We start from the raw sequence: 19,607 nt of genomic DNA, 5'->3' as shown, positions 1-19,607 counted from the left end.
CTTCGATTAGAACACATGTGTGCCACCATAGGCCTATTGTAAACTTTCCCTACTCCTCTATTTTGCTTTGCGTGACTATGTACATCGTGATGGCAAGGACTCAAAATGGTTCAGGTTTAGAAGATCATTTTGGTGATAACTCTGATTAGTAGTTAGTGGTGACTATAAAGTATAAACGAATGAAGGGAGCAGAACGAGGAGATGAGAAGGAGTAAAATAAAACAAAACGAAATAAAAAAGTTCCATTCTATTATTTAAATAAGCTATGATGAGATGGAACAAAATTATTGTTGCATCTGATTCCTCCCAAATTGGAGGGAAAGTAAACTGTAGATATACAATAGAATGGGATAGAAAAGATTCCACTAACTTTCATCATATTCCCTTCTCCTCCGTTTCATCCTTTTACACCAGTCCAAACATTGCCTAAACATAACTTTTAAAAAATTGTTGTAAAAGCCAATAATTCTATTATTCATGACAGTCCATAATCAAACCAAAGATGAAATTTTTGTATGATATTTATGTATTCTAATTAAACTCAAGTTCCAGTTATAATCCTCCAAAAAGAAATCGTTATGACCTGTTTGTTTAGGAAGTTTAGTCATTTTGAAAGATGGCCTACTCAGGTCACACAATGAAGAGAACTTTTGACATAAATTACACCACAACCTGGACACCACATGAGTGTTGCAATGGCCAAAAAACATTAACCAGTCATGTGCAGTCTTTGCAGCTACCACCATATCACACAAAAACACAACACACCCAAAAACACAGAGTGAGACAGTATTCTCAATTTCTATATATAACAACAATTTTTGCTAAAATATGAAACAGACACCTTCCTGAAGAAGCAACCGAACAAGTTTAAATTTTACAACCCCATCCATCATCATCATAACACTATAGCCAAATGAAACAATTTAAACACTGTTTTAATTATTTTTGTTTCTCTTGAAAAGAAAGATAAATAACTGGATAAATTGGATTACAGAGCTAAGATTGCGATCGATGTTTCTCAATCTTCTTTTCGAGCTCGTCCTTCTTTGCGCCCACAACCTTGTCGACTTCCTTCCCTTTCTTACACAACACGAACGTCGGCATCGCCTCCACATTAAACTCCTTCGCCACATCCTATTCCCCCCCCAAAAAAAAAAAAAATCCAAAACAGAAAAAGAAAAGGTTCAGAATCATTCACGGAAACAGAAATGGAAGTCAATTAAGAAGAATAAGGATGCGAAAATCACCGGCAATTCGTCGACGTCGATCTTGACGAAGTCAACGTCGGTGAACTTTTCGGACATGGCGTGAATCGCTGGCTCTATGAATTTGCAAGGGCCGCACCACGACGCCGAGAAATCTATCACAACCTAATTATAATTTTTAAAGGAAAAGGTTAAGATTGAGAATCGGATCCAGCAAAATTGGGGGGAAATCGAGATCTAGGGATTTACGAGCTTATTGGTTTCTTTGAGCTCGTTGAAGTGGAGCTGCCAGCGCGCCGAAGAGTGGAAAGACTGGACCCTAGAAGCAGAACTCTCCGGCGAAGACGTCGCCGCCGTTGCGGCACCGCCAGTTAAGGCAGAAAGTATAACGCCCATTGCTTTGCGGTGGTGATCGTGGTATTCCTTTCTCACTAGATATAGATTCGGAAGATAGTACTTCATTCCATTTATGTTGCATTATCAAGATATGAAGATTTTTACCCTCATAATTAATTATATATTATTAAATTCTTTTCCTTTTAAAAAATAAATTATTTATTTTAATTTATATTTTTTTAGGTGAATTTGTTTAAATAAGTGTTATTCTTATATATAATTGAAATTTATAATAAGTAAATATTTTTATATATATGTATTATATTATAATTCAAATTTGTAATTAATAAATAACATAAATATATAGATTTTATTTTTAAAATATAATAAATAATTTATATTGTAATAAAAAATTATTTTTTTATTGAAATTTTTTAAACAAATTATTGAAATTTAATTTAGAAATTAAAATAAAAAATTTAATTTGAGAAGAAAAAAAATTAAAATATTTCCTTTATCAGTCATTATAAATATTTAATTAAATATATTTTCCATAAATAATTACAAACTAGTTTCTTCATTCTATAATAATTATTCATAAGAAAAAAAAATATCTCAAATTAATTATTATTTTAATTTTTTAATGTAATATTAATTATTTTTTCATTTATATTCCTTATAATATTAATGATATGAATTATAAAAACAAAAAAATAAATTAATAATGAAAATTTTAATTTTGTAAAAATATTATTTTATTTCATTTATTTATAAGTTTTAATTGATATATGTAAAAATAATTATAATGAGACAAAAGGAGTATTTGATAATTTTATAAATATATAAAAATGTAATAGTGTCATAAAAAAACTGACAAAGGAAAGGATTCTAATATACAATTTCAAGGTATTACAATAATTATTTTCGGTAAAATGGCTAATTGGCTATTTCATTTGTTGTTTGACTTCAACGGGAAAAAAGAAGTGAAAGTCACCAGAGCTTTCTTTTCCTTAAGAAAAGTTAAAGTAGAAAGGACAAATTTAATTAAATTGATGATAACAACTTAGAGCAAATTGACCCAATCAGTGGTGACGGAGATGTCAATATTTGTCTGAATTTGTGAGCATCTTTGCAAAAACAAGGAATGGAAGCTTTACCTATAGGAATTGTGTTGTAGATGACGGAGAAGTAGCGAGTTTGAGTGAAAATTGAAAGGAACCCCAGGTTGGAGTCTTTGGAAGACAACGATGCTAATTATCAATTCCTTTCATTATTACAAAAACCTAAGGTGGAAGCTATAACCATTTTAGATCAACATTAAAAATTCTTGATGTCATTCTTTTTATTCTTTATTCTTCTTCTTTTTTTTCACTTTCCCTAAGGGTGTATTTTGAGTTTACATGTACCAAAACAATGTTGGTGTTTTTCAACACTTCATTTAGTTATTGTAAAAGCAAATTTTGTTTTCTTCCAAAACATACATTCAAAATAAACATAATAAAGTGGGTTATTAGTAACAATCATTTTGGATTCACTTTCTTAGATTGATAGGTAATCGCATTAGATCTACTTCTTATTTTGCTAATTTTTAAAACCTTTTTTTCAAAAGACTTTTCAAGGCAGTATTTTTATTTCTCATATTTTAGCATAAATCTCCACGTATATTGACTACCCATCAAAATATCATGCAATGCTCTATATGATGTCCTTATCGAGTAAGAATCCAATTGCTCTTTCAACAATATCCACCCGTCACATTCTTTCCTACAAACATTTAGCTGGCTGAATCGTCCCATTTAGACGGTTCACCAATCTTTTTTTTTCCATTGAAACATTTTTTTTCTTATGTGGGAAGCATTTGAGAAAGTGTAGTTTAGTACTTTTCGGGGCTTTTTATCTGAATTTCTTGTGGGAATTTAATTGTGTGAACAAACTTGTAAAGGAGAGGGAATTCGACAAGAAAAGAAGTATCCATTAGGTGTTTATTTTCTTTCCGAATCCATTATTTCTCTGCATTACCTATGCAATAAAGGTTCTCTTTGAGGCTATTCATACAGCTAGGCAATGCCATAAGGAACTGGTTCGAGACATTTATTTGTTATATTGTTCAAGTTGGAGCCTTAATTTAAGTTTAGTTCCTAGAGAACCTAAAAGTGCTGCTGATGGAGGTGTTTATAAACATGTTAAATGTTAATTGCAGTTGGCAGTTGGAATAACCCACCAAACTCCCAAACTTTTTATCCTGGAAGCTCTTGATGTGGATAGCCGTACCTTGTAATTTGTTCTTATTTCATAATACACCAAAAACAAAAAACAACAAAATCCAACCCATATAACCCGGTCTGTATTAAAGAATAGCCAAGAGGCCAAGTGGTTAGAAGCTGGATGAAGCTGCTACTATAGAAAGTTCAAAAAGCCTTGTTGAACCTAACCAAACATATAACTTGTTAATCATCATATATACTTCTGTTAAAAAATAATCATCATATCAAATCAAATATCAAAATAACAATAAATGACTAATATGTGGATTAGTCATAAATATCTCTTTATTTTTGTTTCCTTCTATAAGTTTAAATCTTTATCAGTTTTTGCTCAGATATTTTGACAACGTAGCTGCCATGATAGATAAGCGAATAAACATGTAAACACATTTAAAATTTTGAAAGCTTGTGTTTTTAAAATAAATAATATAATAAGACATTTTTATTTCCCTAAAAAAAAATTGTTTTCATGTATTTGAAAATTTAAAATTTATGATTATTTCATAATAATAAAAATCCTCTAAAGAACATTATTATCAAATTACTCCTACATCTTCTAACAATTTTTTTTCTCTTCTACCTTTACACGTACCTTTTTACGTAATTCATTATGAAAAGGCTATTTTTTTTATTGTATCAAAATGTAAGGTCCTTACTCTTCCCATTCTCTCAATGTGTTTTCAAAGCTCTCTTCCTTCTCTCCTTGGAAGATACATTACACACACTACTTCACAACTAGCAAAAATAAATATTTTCCTCAATTACTTTAAAGTATTCTTCATTTATTTCTAGATTTATAATTAACTTTTTTTAACCGTTCATCCATTTCAATTTAAAAACAACCTTAAATCATAATATAATTTATATATTAAAAATATTTATTTATTGTAATTATATATTTATCCTTTATAGTACACAAAATGAAACACTAAGGGTGTGTTTGGTTTGCATTTTCATTTTCTGTTTTCATTTTTTGTTTTCATTTTCTGAAAACTGTTTTCATTTTTAAAAGATTTGAATTTTGAAAACATGTTTGATTTGACTTCTTGTTTTCTGTTTTCATGAAATAAAAATACTGAAAATTTATGATATATTGACTTCTTGTCTTTTTGTATTTTTAGATTTGTTTAAAATTACATTCATTGTCACCGCAATTTCATTTTAATCGAAATGAGGTTTATGTTCTCAACTGAAAATACTGAAAACGAAAATTTATTTTTTTCATTTTCTGGTTGTTTCCTGTTTTCATTTTCACTGAAAATATTTTCAGAAATCCAACCAAACACATTTTTATCACCGTTTTCTGTTTTCACTGAAAATGAAAACAAAAAACAACCAAACCAAATACCCCTAAACTTCTTGTATTGTAAGGAATAAATGTGTCGAAGATAAACTGAACACTACTCTTGGTAAAGTCTAAGTCTAAGTGACAGGAAGTAGAAGTATATAGATCAAAACATTACAAACAAAATCTACAGATCTGTTTTGTTTTGTATTTTTTAATTTATTATTTATTCCTCCGTATGCTATTCTTCTCCACTACAGTATTCCGTTGTTTATACTTGTTCCCACATGCCTTTTTTATTTTAACATTTTTCTCTGTTTGCTTTCGTGTATAACTATGGGATACTGAAGTTTCCAACTTGTTTTGTTCGTATGTTATGTTATTAACCTCAATGGAATGTTTCCATCTCTTCTCTCCTATTTATTGTCCCATCTTTTTCCCATTTCCACTTTCAGTTTTTCATCGTGTTATATGAAGAAAAAGAAAAAAAAAAGACCTAGCTAGAGTACAATTAAAAAGAAAGAATAAACCATCATTCTAATCCTTATTGTTATATTAGTCTTAAAAATTAGGAAAATTTTTAATTATTTTATTTACATTCTTAAACTTAATTATTTATTATCATTTTTCTCCCTAAATATATATTAATATTATCACTTATGTCGTATATTTTTCTTTTTAAATTTAAACTAATGTAATTAAAAGATTTCACTTTCAGAAATTTATTTAAATTTTTTTTTAGTACAAGGAGATAAGAAGAAGAAAAAAAGAGAGAAGAAAAATAATAAAATGGTGGAATACTATACTCTTTCAAGATGATATTTATTCTATAAAATATAGTACAAGGATATCAGCACTGGGCCACACACTCACAGAACCCAACCATTTAAAGGCCCAGCGAGGCACTCTGAAAATGATTGATTGCATTGTCTCTTCTCCACGAATTGGCTCATAAAACGTTTCAAAAGTTAGGCACTATTTCTATATTGCTCACGAGTCATGAGTTGTCACATCCCAGTACACGAAAAATGGGTAAACATATGTTGCTGATAAAAAAAAAAATACACTAATGGGAATAACGTGGCATATTGTGAATGATGGAACGAATGATGGTGCAATTGCTCCTAAGTCCTAAATTGGCTAACACGATTATATTGACAGTTTTGTTAATTATTGTCTATAAGATATAATTAAAGAATTCAAAAGTTGTATGTTTTTACCAAACTGTTAACATCAACATTTTTCGATTATCGATAAATAATTTTCCATAAAATATTAAGAAATAATCTTTTAATAGATTATTTTAATTAAGTGTTAAAATATAGTCTTTTAGTTAATTGTATGGTTATAAAAGAAATAAAGATTTAAAAAATATTAAGATATTAGAAGATATCAACGGTAAAGATTAAAGATAAAAATTATCAAGGTGAACGAAAACCAAAGTTATCAATCGTAAAAATTGAAGATAAAATCATCAATGGTAGAGATCGAAGACCACAGTCATTGATGTTAAAGATTTTACGGGAGTTTATAACGGTTAAGGGTAGTTATAATTGTACTTTATAAATATAGAACTTTATGTTGTAATAAGGAAGTTGATATACAAACACTTAATTTCTCAAAACACCAACACACCTACCATTGAAATGGGCAAAAATTCATCAGGTTATTGTGTATATATTTAATTTCTCACTTTGTATGAATTTATGTCTGTTTATTTTACTGCCTATTTTTAAACCCTTGACTTCTTTCAATCTCCATTTGTTTTCAAAAATTTATTTTTCCAATTCATATTTCTTATTATTATCGAAATTACTTACAAACTAATTATTGAATCGAAAACACTTTCATTAAAAGTTATTATATTATTTTATAAATTACCTTATTACAACTAAAATTGATATGTTTATTGAAATTATTACCGTAGTTTACATTAAATATTAAACAATTTTCTATTGAGTTGAAAACTAGAAACTTGTTTATTTGACTTAAAAGAACTCATAATCAAAAATGGATTCTATGTCTCAATTTTAAACATTTATTTGTTAATAGAATCATTGAAAATTCTTTTACTATCTTGAAAACATTTTCCTTTGGAGGAATAGATATAATTTTCACCATTAACACAAACAAAAAAGGAATATTTAATATTGAGATAGGGATCAATTGAAACCATATATTTAAGGCTTAAATATGTTTTTTTTTTATTTCTAATATATATCTGAATTTTGCATTTAATCTCCGGTAATTTTTTTTCATTTTTGCTTTTTGACATTTGAAAAGTTTTATTTTTTATCGCTGCCAATAGGATTTCTCCCTTAACTAGTAACATGACAATTAACTTTTTAAAAATACGTTTTGTTACGATTTTAAAATCGTCGATATTCATTTTAAAATTAAAATTACATTTTATAGAGACTAAAAATCACCATAAACAATTCATTTTGAATTTTCAATTTCCTAACACCACCACCTTCACTTTTTCATCATCAAACTAAACCTCTAACCAAAATCTATGCGTGCCACCATCACTATCAACGACCACCACCATCGTTGCACAACTACGCCACCCCTTAACCACTGGATCTGGTTGCGCACCAACCTTGCCACCTTCCTCCAACGTCATGCACTTCCTCAATCTTCAAATTTGATTGCACGCAACCCTTTTGCGACAAACACTTCTTCTCGCATGCAAACTTGTACCAATAGCATTGTGCACCAGTTACCACCATGAACAATACTGACATAACCCCTACTAGCACCATCACGCGCCCGGCTATGCCCAACCTCGACGCTATCACACCGCTTGCACCACCTCAACGCCACCTTGCACAATGCACCATCGCGACTTCGATGGTGAAATTAGGAAGTAATGCAACTTTGTTAATTAATTAATTAGAAGCAACAACTTTTTAAATTTAAGATTTGTTTTAGAAGGTGAAGGTTGAAGGAGAAGGTAGGTGAAGCATTGGTGGGATGACTCAAAAGAGGGTCTTCAATTTTATTTTTTACTTTAATTAATTCCGGCGGATAAAATTATAATTATACTTTTGAAACGAATACTGGTGATGACTGAATGGTTATAAATCGTGTTATCAAATATTTAACAGACACAAGATCGTTTAATTGACAATACAGACCTAAAATAAAATTTTCAAATATTAAGGATGCGAAGAAAAATCATTACGAAATAAACATAAAATTCATATATATATTAAAAATAAAAACACGGCGTATATTTAATAATATAATGAAGAAATTATTAATTAGTTTTGTGTGTAGCATATATAAATACAATTTTTGACTGCACCATATATAAATACAATTAAGTACTTATTAATTAGTTGTATGTGTACCATATATTTCTATAAAGGTTGTGTATGAAGATAAGCCACCAACTATGCATATTAATTTACTGCACCATATATAAATACAATTTTTGACTGCACCATATATAAATACAATTAAGTACTTATTAATTAGTTGTATGTGTACCATATATTTCTATAAAGGTTGTGTATGAAGATAAGCCACCAACTATGCATATTAATTTACTAACTAACGTAACACTTAATTATGGCTTTCATTTAATGATTGAGATATTTCGTCTATATTTTTGTAGGCAAAAGAACATTATCTTGTGTGAAATAATTCAGAGTGCAAAAAATGAAAGTCAAACAATTCAGAGGAAAAGTAGATATTGTAAGTTGTAAACTAGCAACTAGCAAGTGCTCTTCTCTCAAAAAAGCAAAAAAAACATAAAGAAATGGCTGTCACTTTCTCGCTCCTGCCCGCCCTGCCCGACTGCCAACTTTCACACCTGAAGCCTGCCCGGCCGGCCCGTTGTTAAAAAACTCTCTCTTTCACATGCAGTCTTCCACTGCCTCTCTCTTCCACCACCTACAGCCCCTTTGGACTCATTTTCATAACCGGGTTTCTGTTTGTCTTTGTGTTTTTTTTTTAAAACTCAATTAACTGTGTACTCGTGTTGATCCTTTTGTTGTGATTCAAAACAGTGATGTTGTTGTTCTTTTAGTTCTGTTGATTATGATTTTATGATCATGATCATGTTGATGGGGTTCTAAAGTCTTCAATTATTGAAAGTGAGGTTGCTTGAAGTGGCCTTTTTTATTTATTTCCTTTCGTTTTTTTATCCTAAAGTCTGAAACTTGTGGGAATTTTGAGCATGAAAAGTTCTTTGTAAGAGTTTTATGGAAAGATGGGGTTTAGGAATAATGCAATTCAGGCTGGGAGTTTGGATGTGGGAAAGTCAAAGGTAAGTTTGCAAAAGGATGGTGCTGAGAAGGAAATTGGGTGCTGTGTTAAATTCTGTTTCATTGGTAGCTGTATACCTTCAAGATCAAAGGTTGATAACTCCATAAGTGGCACTAGTGCTAACAGTGGTAATTTTCTTTCCTTGTTGATATGCCTCTCTTCTTAAGTTTCAGGAAATTATTTCAATTTGACATTGATTTTGGGTGAAAAGAGAAAATTTCATCTTTACCCTTTGGTTGAATCCACCACCCCTTTATCTCTCCAATTTTAAGAAACAATAAGGATTGCGTGTTAATTAAAGTAATATGAAGTTTTATTGTACTTTTACTCCTAGAGGAAGTTAGAGGAATACCTAGTTTATTTGCATATAATTGAGTTTCAAAATAATGATCTGTGGTGCATTACCGTTGGAAAGCTGCATAATCTTTGTGTAAACAGTAGCAGTAACGCTATTTACATTTGATCTTGTCCAAAAGGCTGAGGAAGGTATCCACTATCTACTTAACTGTCATGACAATTTAATAGCAACTTGAGATTCTCAAAGGGTAATGGTGGGGTGAGATTTCAGTAAAGGTCAAAATTCATAGGTTCAATCGCTAAACAAGAAAAGATAAAGGGAAAATTATTTTAGTTGATTCATCCAACAGAAAAAGATATCATGATTTGAAACTTAGTATTGGCATTGAGAGTTCATTATTGAATCTTATATAATAATGAAAGTTTATCTATTTTTTTTAATTGCCTTGAACAAAATCATTAATTTTTTTATACCAAAAAACATAATGATTTTGTCCACGGATGGTATCATCATTGTACGACCATTTTAACACCACTCTGCGCGATAGTATTTAGTTACTGTACAATGTTTCTGATCCTGTAATGAAGTTGCATAAAGTGTTGCACATCAGGATCATATCATGAAATAGTGATTTTTTAATTCTTAAATCCTGAAGAAGTAATAATTTAATTTATGATTTTTTTTAAACAGTGGAAAAAACATCTGCATCTGAGAAAAGCAAGAAGGAAACAAATGCTCCTCCAGGGTCCTCTACATCAACCAGTAATGCAGAAAGTGTCCCTTCCACTCCAAAATTCAGTGAGGAGTTGAAGGTTTCTTCTCGTTTGAGAAAATTTACATTCAATGAGCTTAAATTGGCCACTAGGAATTTCAGGCCGGAGAGTCTTCTTGGCGAGGGAGGGTTTGGTTGTGTGTTCAAGGGTTGGATTGAGGAAAATGGAACTGCACCTGTGAAACCTGGTACTGGGCTTACTGTTGCAGTCAAGACCCTCAACCATGATGGACTGCAGGGTCACAAAGAGTGGCTTGTATGAAACTTACATATCCTTCTTATCAACTTTTTTCCTTCTATGAATTTTTCTTTTACAGTTTTTCTTTCTTAACAATTTCCCTTTTTTTTCTCCCTTCTCAGGCAGAGTTAGACATTCTTGGTGACCTTGTCCATCCGAATCTGGTCAAATTGGTTGGTTTCTGTATTGAAGATGACCAAAGATTATTGGTTTATGAATGTATGCCTCGTGGAAGTTTGGAGAACCACCTCTTCAGAAGTACACTTTGAACCTGTCTTATTTCTAATCATGTCTTCACTACTGCTTGTTTATAACTGCAGTCCTTGTTTTTGCAGTAAATTTAGTGAATTCATAGGATTTTATGCTTAAAGAAAATATAAACCATAAGATAACGATTCTCGTCCTATAATGCATTGTTCTTTCTGCTTAGCACTATTCTCTTTGAATTTTTTATGCATAAGGAAGTTCATTGTTTTCTGGTAACAACCATGAATTGTGCAGAAGGGTCGTTGCCTCTTCCTTGGTCTATTAGAATGAAAATTGCACTTGGTGCTGCAAAAGGTCTTACTTTTCTCCATGAAGAAGCTCAGAGGCCTGTAATCTATCGTGATTTTAAGACATCTAATATTCTGTTAGATGCGGTATGTGAGTTAACCAGGAAAAAGGTTTTTAATTATTTTTTATCCATCCTCCAACATAAAAACATAAAAACATAATTGTTTTTAGGAATACAATGCCAAACTCTCTGATTTTGGACTCGCCAAAGATGGTCCTGAAGGGGAAAAGACACACATATCAACAAGAGTCATGGGAACATATGGTTATGCAGCTCCTGAATATGTGATGACTGGTGAGTTTCCTTTTTAATTTTGTGTTTCATTAACTTCAGACTTTGCAACATGATTCAGGCTCTAGATTGCTTATGACATCTCGGATTGTGTACATTATTGGCCTCTAGGTGTTCTTATATATGGAATGAAATATTTTACCAGCTGCTTTTGTTGCAGTAATATTATTTTTAAGCTAAATTTCAGTTTGTTATAAGTTCTCCAGCCTGTCATAAATAAGCTTCTTTTTTCACCAGCACAAAATCAAGATTTTGTTTGCTTGTAAAGAGTTGAAATTATAAATGTATCAAAACCAAATGCATGCCTCATCTTTAAAAACAGGGAAAGGTGACCACAGGACTTTAAAACTTTAAAAGTTGCATGTAGTTAGATTAAGTCTTTTTTTTTTTCTTCATCACATTATATAAATATTCCTTTTAACTAGATTTTTATTTCCATGATAACTAGATATCGTTTCTCAATTGATGTCATCTTTGCATAGTTTTGCATTTGGAGTTTTAATTTTGACCTTAACTGTCAATTCTGATTAGGACATTTGACATCAAAAAGTGATGTCTATAGTTTTGGAGTAGTGCTACTTGAAATGCTCACTGGCCGACGATCTATCGATAAAAATAGACCAAACGGGGAACACAATCTTGTGGAGTGGGCAAGACCTGTACTAGGAGACCGGAGGATGTTACTACGAATAATTGACCCTCGCCTTGAAGGTCACTTCTCTGTTAAAGGGTCACAGAAGGCTGCGCAGCTTGCTGCTCAATGCCTTAGCCGTGATCCGAAATCCAGACCTATGATGAGCGAAGTTGTTCAAGCTCTGAAGCCTTTGCAAAACCTCAAGGATATGGCTATCTCATCTTATCACTTCCAGGTTGCGCGAGTAGATCGTACCATGTCCATGCCTAAAAATGGTATGCAAGCACAGTTAGCATCTTTATCGAGGAAGGGTCAACCAGTGAGGATCTTGTCAAGTCCAAAAGGTCCTCATGGTTCTCCATATCATCACTATATCAAGTCACCAAAACCTAATGGATAAGAATCATGGTTCTCTCTTTGATTTGCTTCTCTATTCATTCCGTTCCCTTACAACTTACGCTATCAAATGAACAGAAACTGTTTTGTGTTTTGAAAATTTGAGGAATTATTAGAGTTTTCTGACCTTATCTTATCTCAAATAAGGTTTGGGGGGGGGGGGGGGGGGACCATGAGACAGTTTACGGGATTTTAAAGTTTAGTGGGACCAAGTTGACCAAACTTGAATAGAAAAACTAGAACACAGTTTTCACATGTGGAATTTGTTACTGTGAAGTTGCTATACTTTTTCTACCATTTCACAGGCTTTCTTCTTCCTTTCAGAATGTACTTTTGTAAAGAAAACAGGTGGTGGTGTTAACTCATGTTATTCATAGATATTTTTACATACTCAATCGTCAATGTACTTTTCAGTTAATAATTATCAATGTAATTAAATGTTGGCTAGAGTTTGGAATTTGATAGACTTAAAAAGTTCTGGATATTTTTACGAACTTGCGGCTCTGTGTTTGTTCTTTCTTACTTTCTCGTTTTTTATTTTGGTAATGTTTCTTACTTTCTCGTATCATGAAAGATACTAATCTATATCATTATTATCTCATATACAAAAAATTGTCTATTTTTATCATAAAGATTTTTTTTTTGTCATGAATTTTGATTGTATTATTTAGTACAAGTTGATACACTTTTTAATTGTATCATTAGTATTTCTTAAATTCTCAATGCAAATATCTCTTATTTATTAATTCTAGTTCTTTATTTTTCACCACATTACCAAATTATATTTTTTTTACTATCTTTCTTTTCTATTCACTTCAAATATTGTGTGAATTTTTTTAAAAAAAAATTATTTAGAATTACATATTATTTTAAAAATAATCAATAATAATTATTTTTAAGTTGAGATTTTGCTTAATGGATCTGGTATCATTTGTACCAACAACATTGTTTAGTATTTATAAGTTTTATTATCTTTAGTCTCATTCTTATAAAAAAAACTGATAATATATTACATATCTTCACTTATTAGAGCCCGTGAATATGAATGTGCTAAAATTGGGGTTGGAAGCTTCCTTTTAAGGCTTGAGCCGAGAAATGAGATGGCAAATGCTGTAGAAGAGGAGCTTGAAAAGTTGTTATTTTGGCCTATTATCTCTTTTCTGTGTTTATCTTTCTTTATGTAAAATGTTGCTCTTTTAAAATCATTGAAGCCGGAAAAATATTACTCCTTGTTAAATTATTTAGAGATTAATAAATTAAGTCAACCTTAATTACCTTTCAAAAATAAATTGAATTTATCTTGTCATGGTCAGTGTGATGGAAAGCCATTGGTCAAGCAATCACGCACAACAGACTCATTTCCTGAAGACATACGTCCTTGATATCTCTCCTTTTCAATGTAACACACGACAACTAATTGACATAAAAGTAAATGTTTGATAATCATTAGTTTATTTTTTCCTTGCAAAAATATGATTAAATTGAAAAATAGTCTGTGCTAAATCAAATGCAAAGCTTTGCCAGCTTGATCTTCTTGAAGGAATTACATTAGATGTAGTTTTAACTTTTAAGGGCTTAAAATCTAAATTTTGAAACAACTTATTCCAAGTTCGCACTCAACTACAGAAAAAATTTCATATCTATATCCATGAAGAACTACTTGAGCAATCTAAAACGCCTTTATGACTTCTAAGTACTAAGTTACTAACACAACTGCCTTTAGTGATTTCCTCACTACTAATGGCCAGGTAATTTTACACCAAGAATAAATGAATCTCATTCTGTACACACATTTTAACATAAAATCTAGGACTGAAATTAATTTCAACACATTCCAATTATGTTCGGTAGTTAGAATTTAATTATGTCAAAATCAATTTTATTGAACTTTCAAACAAACATTAAAACTGATGACATCTCACGACAACATTACCTAATAGACACGGCAAGAAAGGACTACAAGGAGGAAGATAGGTTTGACAGAAATAATTAATAAAACATAGAGATCAAGATCAAACCAGAAAACATAAGGGAATATTGCAGAAAACATCCCAATAATTAAACATTGGTCGCATCAGAAGATTTAAGGGAATATTGCAGAAAATATCCATCAAATCAAATCAGAAGATATAAAATTTCTCATGTCAAAACCTCAATAAAGAGTGCCAATCCTCATTCAACAAAAGAGGCTTGCTAAGCTTTGGGCATTTAAAAAGTCACATGTGGTTTATAGAAAGCCTATTTTATTTTTACAAGGTTGAATTGCTCAAATGCAACGAAAACTCCATGAACACTTCTTACCCAAGAAGAGAACCAACTTCAAGGAAATAATTTAGTCTCACAGACTATACGCTTCCTAACACCTACTCAATGCTCTTGCCAGGATGGATCAAAATTCTTAGGGTTTGAGAACCAAACCCAATCCAACCTTAGCACTCTTTTCAATGGCCTTGGTGTCTACCTCACCAGATATGGTAAAGAACGATTTGGGACGCCACTCATGCTGGATCAGAGCACTTGTCCTGCCAAAGTTGTTCACACGTGCCTTCAATGTGGTCAATGGATCCAATTGATGTTGGGTACCAAGAGTGAGAGTGTTCTCATTAGTTGAGAATCTATGGGTCACTTCAGCACCAACAGCAGTGTTGGTCAAGGGGTTAACTACATGGTAATATGCAGCATTCAAAGCATCACCTTTGTCATTCCTGCACAAAAGAACTTTACATCACAAAACATATAAACTCATAGTATCCATCATCAGTATGCTACAAGCACAAGCCTTGGATAGTTTGGACAGTATAAGTATATGCAAACAAACATATCTCTAAAAGGGAAATGAGAAACAATAAAAGATTTTTAAAATTTTAGAGATGAAGACAACAAACACTCTCATAGAGGAGCAACAGTTACTCACAGAGTCAATGAGGCAATCAAGTCATCTTTGGTGAAGCTCAGTCCAGCATTGGATTTTGTTAACTCCCCAATTTTGGTGTCAAAAGAAAGATCAGCACCAAGAGCAAGAACATTAGTTCCTATAACACCAGAGAAGTTGACAATTGGGTTTGCTGTCAACCCAACACTGGTGCTTATTCCAGCATAGTCATGCAAGTACTGAACTTCCACCTGTTCCATAAAACAGACAATACAAATTACTACCATAAAGGAATAGGATGCAGGAGTTAAATAGGTTTTTAGAGAGTTTTAATGAGATTGCTTTCTCAAACTACACAGTTTGCTCGACACACCTAAATTTGCATTAGATTTTCAAACCTTGTTATGCAAAATGGTAGACTATCTTACCTTTCCAGACCTTTGGTCAGGAACTTTGAAGCTAAAAATAGCCTTCAGACCAGGAGCAGGTTCATTAACAGTGATAGTTGTGAAGAGCTGGAATGCACAAGCATTAACTAACATTAGTGAAATGGTCATAGGAATATAAAAGTCATTTGTAGACAAAAAGACATTAAAGAAGACATGAGGAAACACCCTTCAACCTCAGCCTGCACATAACCATGTCCATGACAGCCCCATTTTCAATTTTTAATCAGGACAACTTTGGGCATATTATCATAGTTTTCAACAATGTACACTTCATTAAGTCTATGATTTCTTTTAGAGGTTTCTACTTTAAATAGTTAAATTAGACAACCTACTTGATGTTGGCAAAATAGGTAGTAATTTCAATCAACATGGTGCATGTAGTATGAACTTTTTGCCTTATATATATATATATATATATATATATATATATATATAAGAACAGCTTGACTAAAAAAAAAACTTCGTACCCCATTGCCTAGAGGCTCTTCGCTATGCGAAGGTATGGGGGAGGGATATTGTACGCAGCCTTACCCTTGCATATGCAAAGAGGCTGTTTCCGGATTCGAACCCATGACCAACAAGTCACCAAGGCACAACTTTACCGCTGCACCAGGGCTCGCCCTCTCAAACAGCTTGACTAAATTTATCAAAAAAAGTTAAGAATGAGTGATTTTAAAACAATTAGACAATGAAAAGGTGTTCTCTGAAGTGTTGAAGACAAAAACTTTACACGGTATCCAAAAATCTGATAAAACCGCAAATTGAACTTCTGAAAGTCCACCTTCCAGGGGTAGTAGAACAAATATGAAATGTCAATCACAAAAATTGGATTGATAATTCTGTACATGGCACATAAATCAGAAACAAAGGAGTACAGATCTCAATTGAAAAGAGCAGATAACTAACAAATGTTCAAACAAACTTACATTAGAATCTGTATCAACTTTGATATCAGTAGTGATGTTTTTGTTCTTCAACTGGGTGTTGACATCAGCCACAAACAGTTCACTTTTCCTGGTTCCTGATGCTGTTATAGCCTGAAGCAGAAGATACAAATCCAAATCACATATTGCTAAACGCAAGTCAAAACGGAATTGGCATCATGGATATCACAATTTTATCAGATGTGTTCCTGAGGATCAGTTTATAGCATGTATCTGCATTCTGCAACCGATATACTACTTTGCATCAACATCCATCCACTTCAATCAAGGCATGCACATTGCAAGGTATATGACACAGATTATATGATTTCTTTTTACTATGGTTAAACATAATGCTACAATTTTCACACTGAATATTAAAACAAAGTAAATAGTATACAAAATAGATTATGGTGAAAATGGGCAGCCAGCCAGTGCAGCCACACTAAAATGTTAACAAAGTGGATCCCAAAGTAGCCAGCCTTTATCAATTAACTAAAACAAAGCATTATAAGAAAGTAAAAATACAAATAATAAAAATCAATCACACATAACTAAACAAACAAACAAAAGATTATTTATAAAAAGAAACAGTGATGTGATTTTAAGAGAAATGGAACTAGGAAAGTATCATAAATCACCAAAACAAAAGGGAAATTACCAAAAAAAAAAGGAGTGGAAATTTCTTTTGTTTTTTATTATCAAGAAGTCCATGTGGACTTGGATTGGAGAACAGAAAGACAAGTAGACAACAGCTGGAAGCTGCAAAACAAGTGCAAAAAGAGAGAGTGCCTACTGCCTAAAGCCAAAATAGTAGATGGGTCATGGGGGAGGTAGGTGACTGCAAAACAGAGTAATGTTAATAGAAGCAAAAGACTATAAAGAAGGCTAGCTCACTCTGCACTACATTGAAAACCTGACAAAACCCCTTAAAAATCTAATTATCCACTGCAAAGTGGGCTTTTATTGGGTTAATTTAGGAAATTTCAAGTATCACCCTCATATATCATATTTGAAGCCATTACACTCTATCAAGAACAGCTGAGAGCAGTTGAGCATTGCTCCACTTAGATGCAAAAGTGGTCACTCTGGTCACTGTTGACAAGAATACACGAGCCTGACAATACAAACAATATTCTTCCGCACATTTATGTAAAATGAAGTAAATTAGGAAAATCTAAGTCTAAAAATACTTTAAACATAAATATACATTTAGTTGGTAGCATATTACATTAAATTATATAATTTCAATAGCTACATCTAGATTATTCCCATCTTGAAACTAAAGGAACATACAGGGAAAACAAAAGCTCATAGAAAAACACAATCCAATCAGTATACAGAGAAACTGAAAATGACAAAAATGAAAATTATGAACAAAACTAAAAGGTGAAACTCACAACAAAACAATAATCACAACCCATTTTTTTAAAATAAAATGATGTGTTTTTTTCTTCTTCTTTTAAAACAGTCTATAATCAAAATGCTGCCAGAGAAATGCCAGCTAAAAAATCCATTTTGTGTTCTAATTAAGCAAAATCAAAACTTTGCATTTGTTGAAGAACCAGAAGGCCAAAAAATCAATTGTTGTCACAATACACACCCAAATTTTATTAAAAAAGAAATCCATGAAACAGACTTCTCACAGTCAAGATATAGATAGAGGACACAAAACTTCCAACAAAACCATCCTGCTTTCTTCAAACAGCTCTTTGATTTCACCAACATTATTACTCACACAAGCTAAAAAGAACATCCAATAACAAACCCAACAGCAAAACAAATACCCATTCCATGCATTGTGTTTGTGCCACAAAAATTGAAAGATTAAAAAAAAAAAACACTCACAACTCCAGTGGGTGAGTAGGTGGTGATGGTGAACTTCTGGTCACTGTGGTAGTCCTTGAACAGCAGATCTACACCAAACAAACAAAAACCCATTTAGGATTCATCAAAAAGCACCAATTTTTAACAGTAAGGAAAAATTCTACCCCCCAAAAAAACCACAATTTAATAGAATTTCAACATAATTAGAGAGAGAGTACCCCTGGCTTTCTTGCCGATGTCAGAGTAGAGACCGGGACCCTTAGCCATGGCTTTTCTTAGGAGAAAAAGGGGATCTCGATAATTTTTTTGTGAAGGCAGAACCGAGTGTGTGTCTGTCTGTGAAACCCAAACACCGTCTTTTGCCAATTAAATAAATACCTCAAACCCTAATTTTCACCTTTCTTTTCGGGGAGCTATTTTCTTCCTCAAGAAAGCTATCTCCGCCGTTTGATATCCAAACGTTGTCGTTTTCATTTCTGGAATTCTTTTATTTCATTCTTGATTTATGATTGTATTTTTGAGTTTAATAAACAAGCATTTGAGTGTGTAAAACAATTTAAGATAATTATTTTAAAAGTTAATAAATCTATTATAGAAAGATATATCATGTAAAATTTAATATATAATAATTTTTTTTACCAAGAAAATCTTTAGTTTTAACTTTAACTAAAATATTTTTAAAAAATTAAAAAAAATTAAAAATAAAAATATATCATCATATAAATTATTTATCATAAATTTAAAATATAATTTTTATGCTCGACAATATTTATTTATTGCAAATTTTAATTATAACTATAATTTATATATTATAAAATTTAGTTGTATATGATAAATATTTATCACGTAAAATGTACAAACTTAAATACTAATTAATGTATTATTCATATAAACATTAAATAGGATTATTTATTGTTATAATTAAATACTAATATTTATGAAATAAACTATATTTATTAAATTGAATAAATGTATTATATTCT

At 31.5% G+C, this 19,607-nt stretch overlaps 3 protein-coding genes across 4 annotated transcripts; 1 reads left to right on the top strand and 2 right to left on the bottom strand.

Moving 5' to 3' along the window:
* Positions 1 to 777: 777 nt before the first annotated feature.
* Positions 778 to 1,687, bottom strand: LOC114425894 (thioredoxin H2-like). The gene is made up of 3 exons (XM_028392874.1): positions 1,458 to 1,687; positions 1,251 to 1,373; positions 778 to 1,137 (listed from the first exon to the last, which is right to left on the bottom strand). Exons 1-3 carry the CDS (start codon positions 1,668 to 1,670, stop codon positions 1,000 to 1,002), a joined length of 474 nt encoding a protein of 157 aa, XP_028248675.1. The 5' UTR covers positions 1,671 to 1,687; the 3' UTR covers positions 778 to 999.
* Positions 1,688 to 8,878: 7,191 nt separating this feature from the next.
* On the top strand, positions 8,879 to 13,037 carry LOC114425104 (probable serine/threonine-protein kinase PIX7). Of its 2 annotated transcripts, none has more exons than XM_028391867.1 (6): positions 8,879 to 9,496; positions 10,357 to 10,694; positions 10,799 to 10,934; positions 11,181 to 11,317; positions 11,403 to 11,526; positions 12,055 to 13,037. In XM_028391867.1, the coding sequence occupies exons 1-6, from the start codon at positions 9,313 to 9,315 to the stop codon at positions 12,555 to 12,557; spliced, it is 1,422 nt and encodes a 473-aa protein (XP_028247668.1). In that variant the 5' UTR covers positions 8,879 to 9,312; the 3' UTR covers positions 12,558 to 13,037. The 2 variants fall into 2 exon arrangements, with proteins under 2 accessions (XP_028247668.1, XP_028247667.1); XM_028391866.1 differs by having other exon boundaries at positions 8,881 to 9,496; positions 11,178 to 11,317.
* A 1,551-nt stretch (positions 13,038 to 14,588) lies between these two features.
* LOC114425103 (outer plastidial membrane protein porin-like) lies at positions 14,589 to 19,018 on the bottom strand. Its single transcript, XM_028391865.1, has 6 exons — positions 18,843 to 19,018; positions 18,646 to 18,713; positions 16,801 to 16,911; positions 15,854 to 15,940; positions 15,468 to 15,676; positions 14,589 to 15,258 (listed from the first exon to the last, which is right to left on the bottom strand). Exons 1-6 carry the CDS (start codon positions 18,889 to 18,891, stop codon positions 14,952 to 14,954), a joined length of 831 nt encoding a protein of 276 aa, XP_028247666.1. The 5' UTR covers positions 18,892 to 19,018; the 3' UTR covers positions 14,589 to 14,951.
* Positions 19,019 to 19,607: the final 589 nt, after the last annotated feature.

Source organism: Glycine soja, chromosome 9 (genome assembly GCF_004193775.1).
Source record: "Glycine soja cultivar W05 chromosome 9, ASM419377v2, whole genome shotgun sequence".
Taxonomy (NCBI): Eukaryota; Viridiplantae; Streptophyta; class Magnoliopsida; order Fabales; family Fabaceae; genus Glycine; species Glycine soja.
Note: the sequence above shows the minus strand (reverse complement) of the source record. Positions and strands in the feature narration are given on the sequence as shown.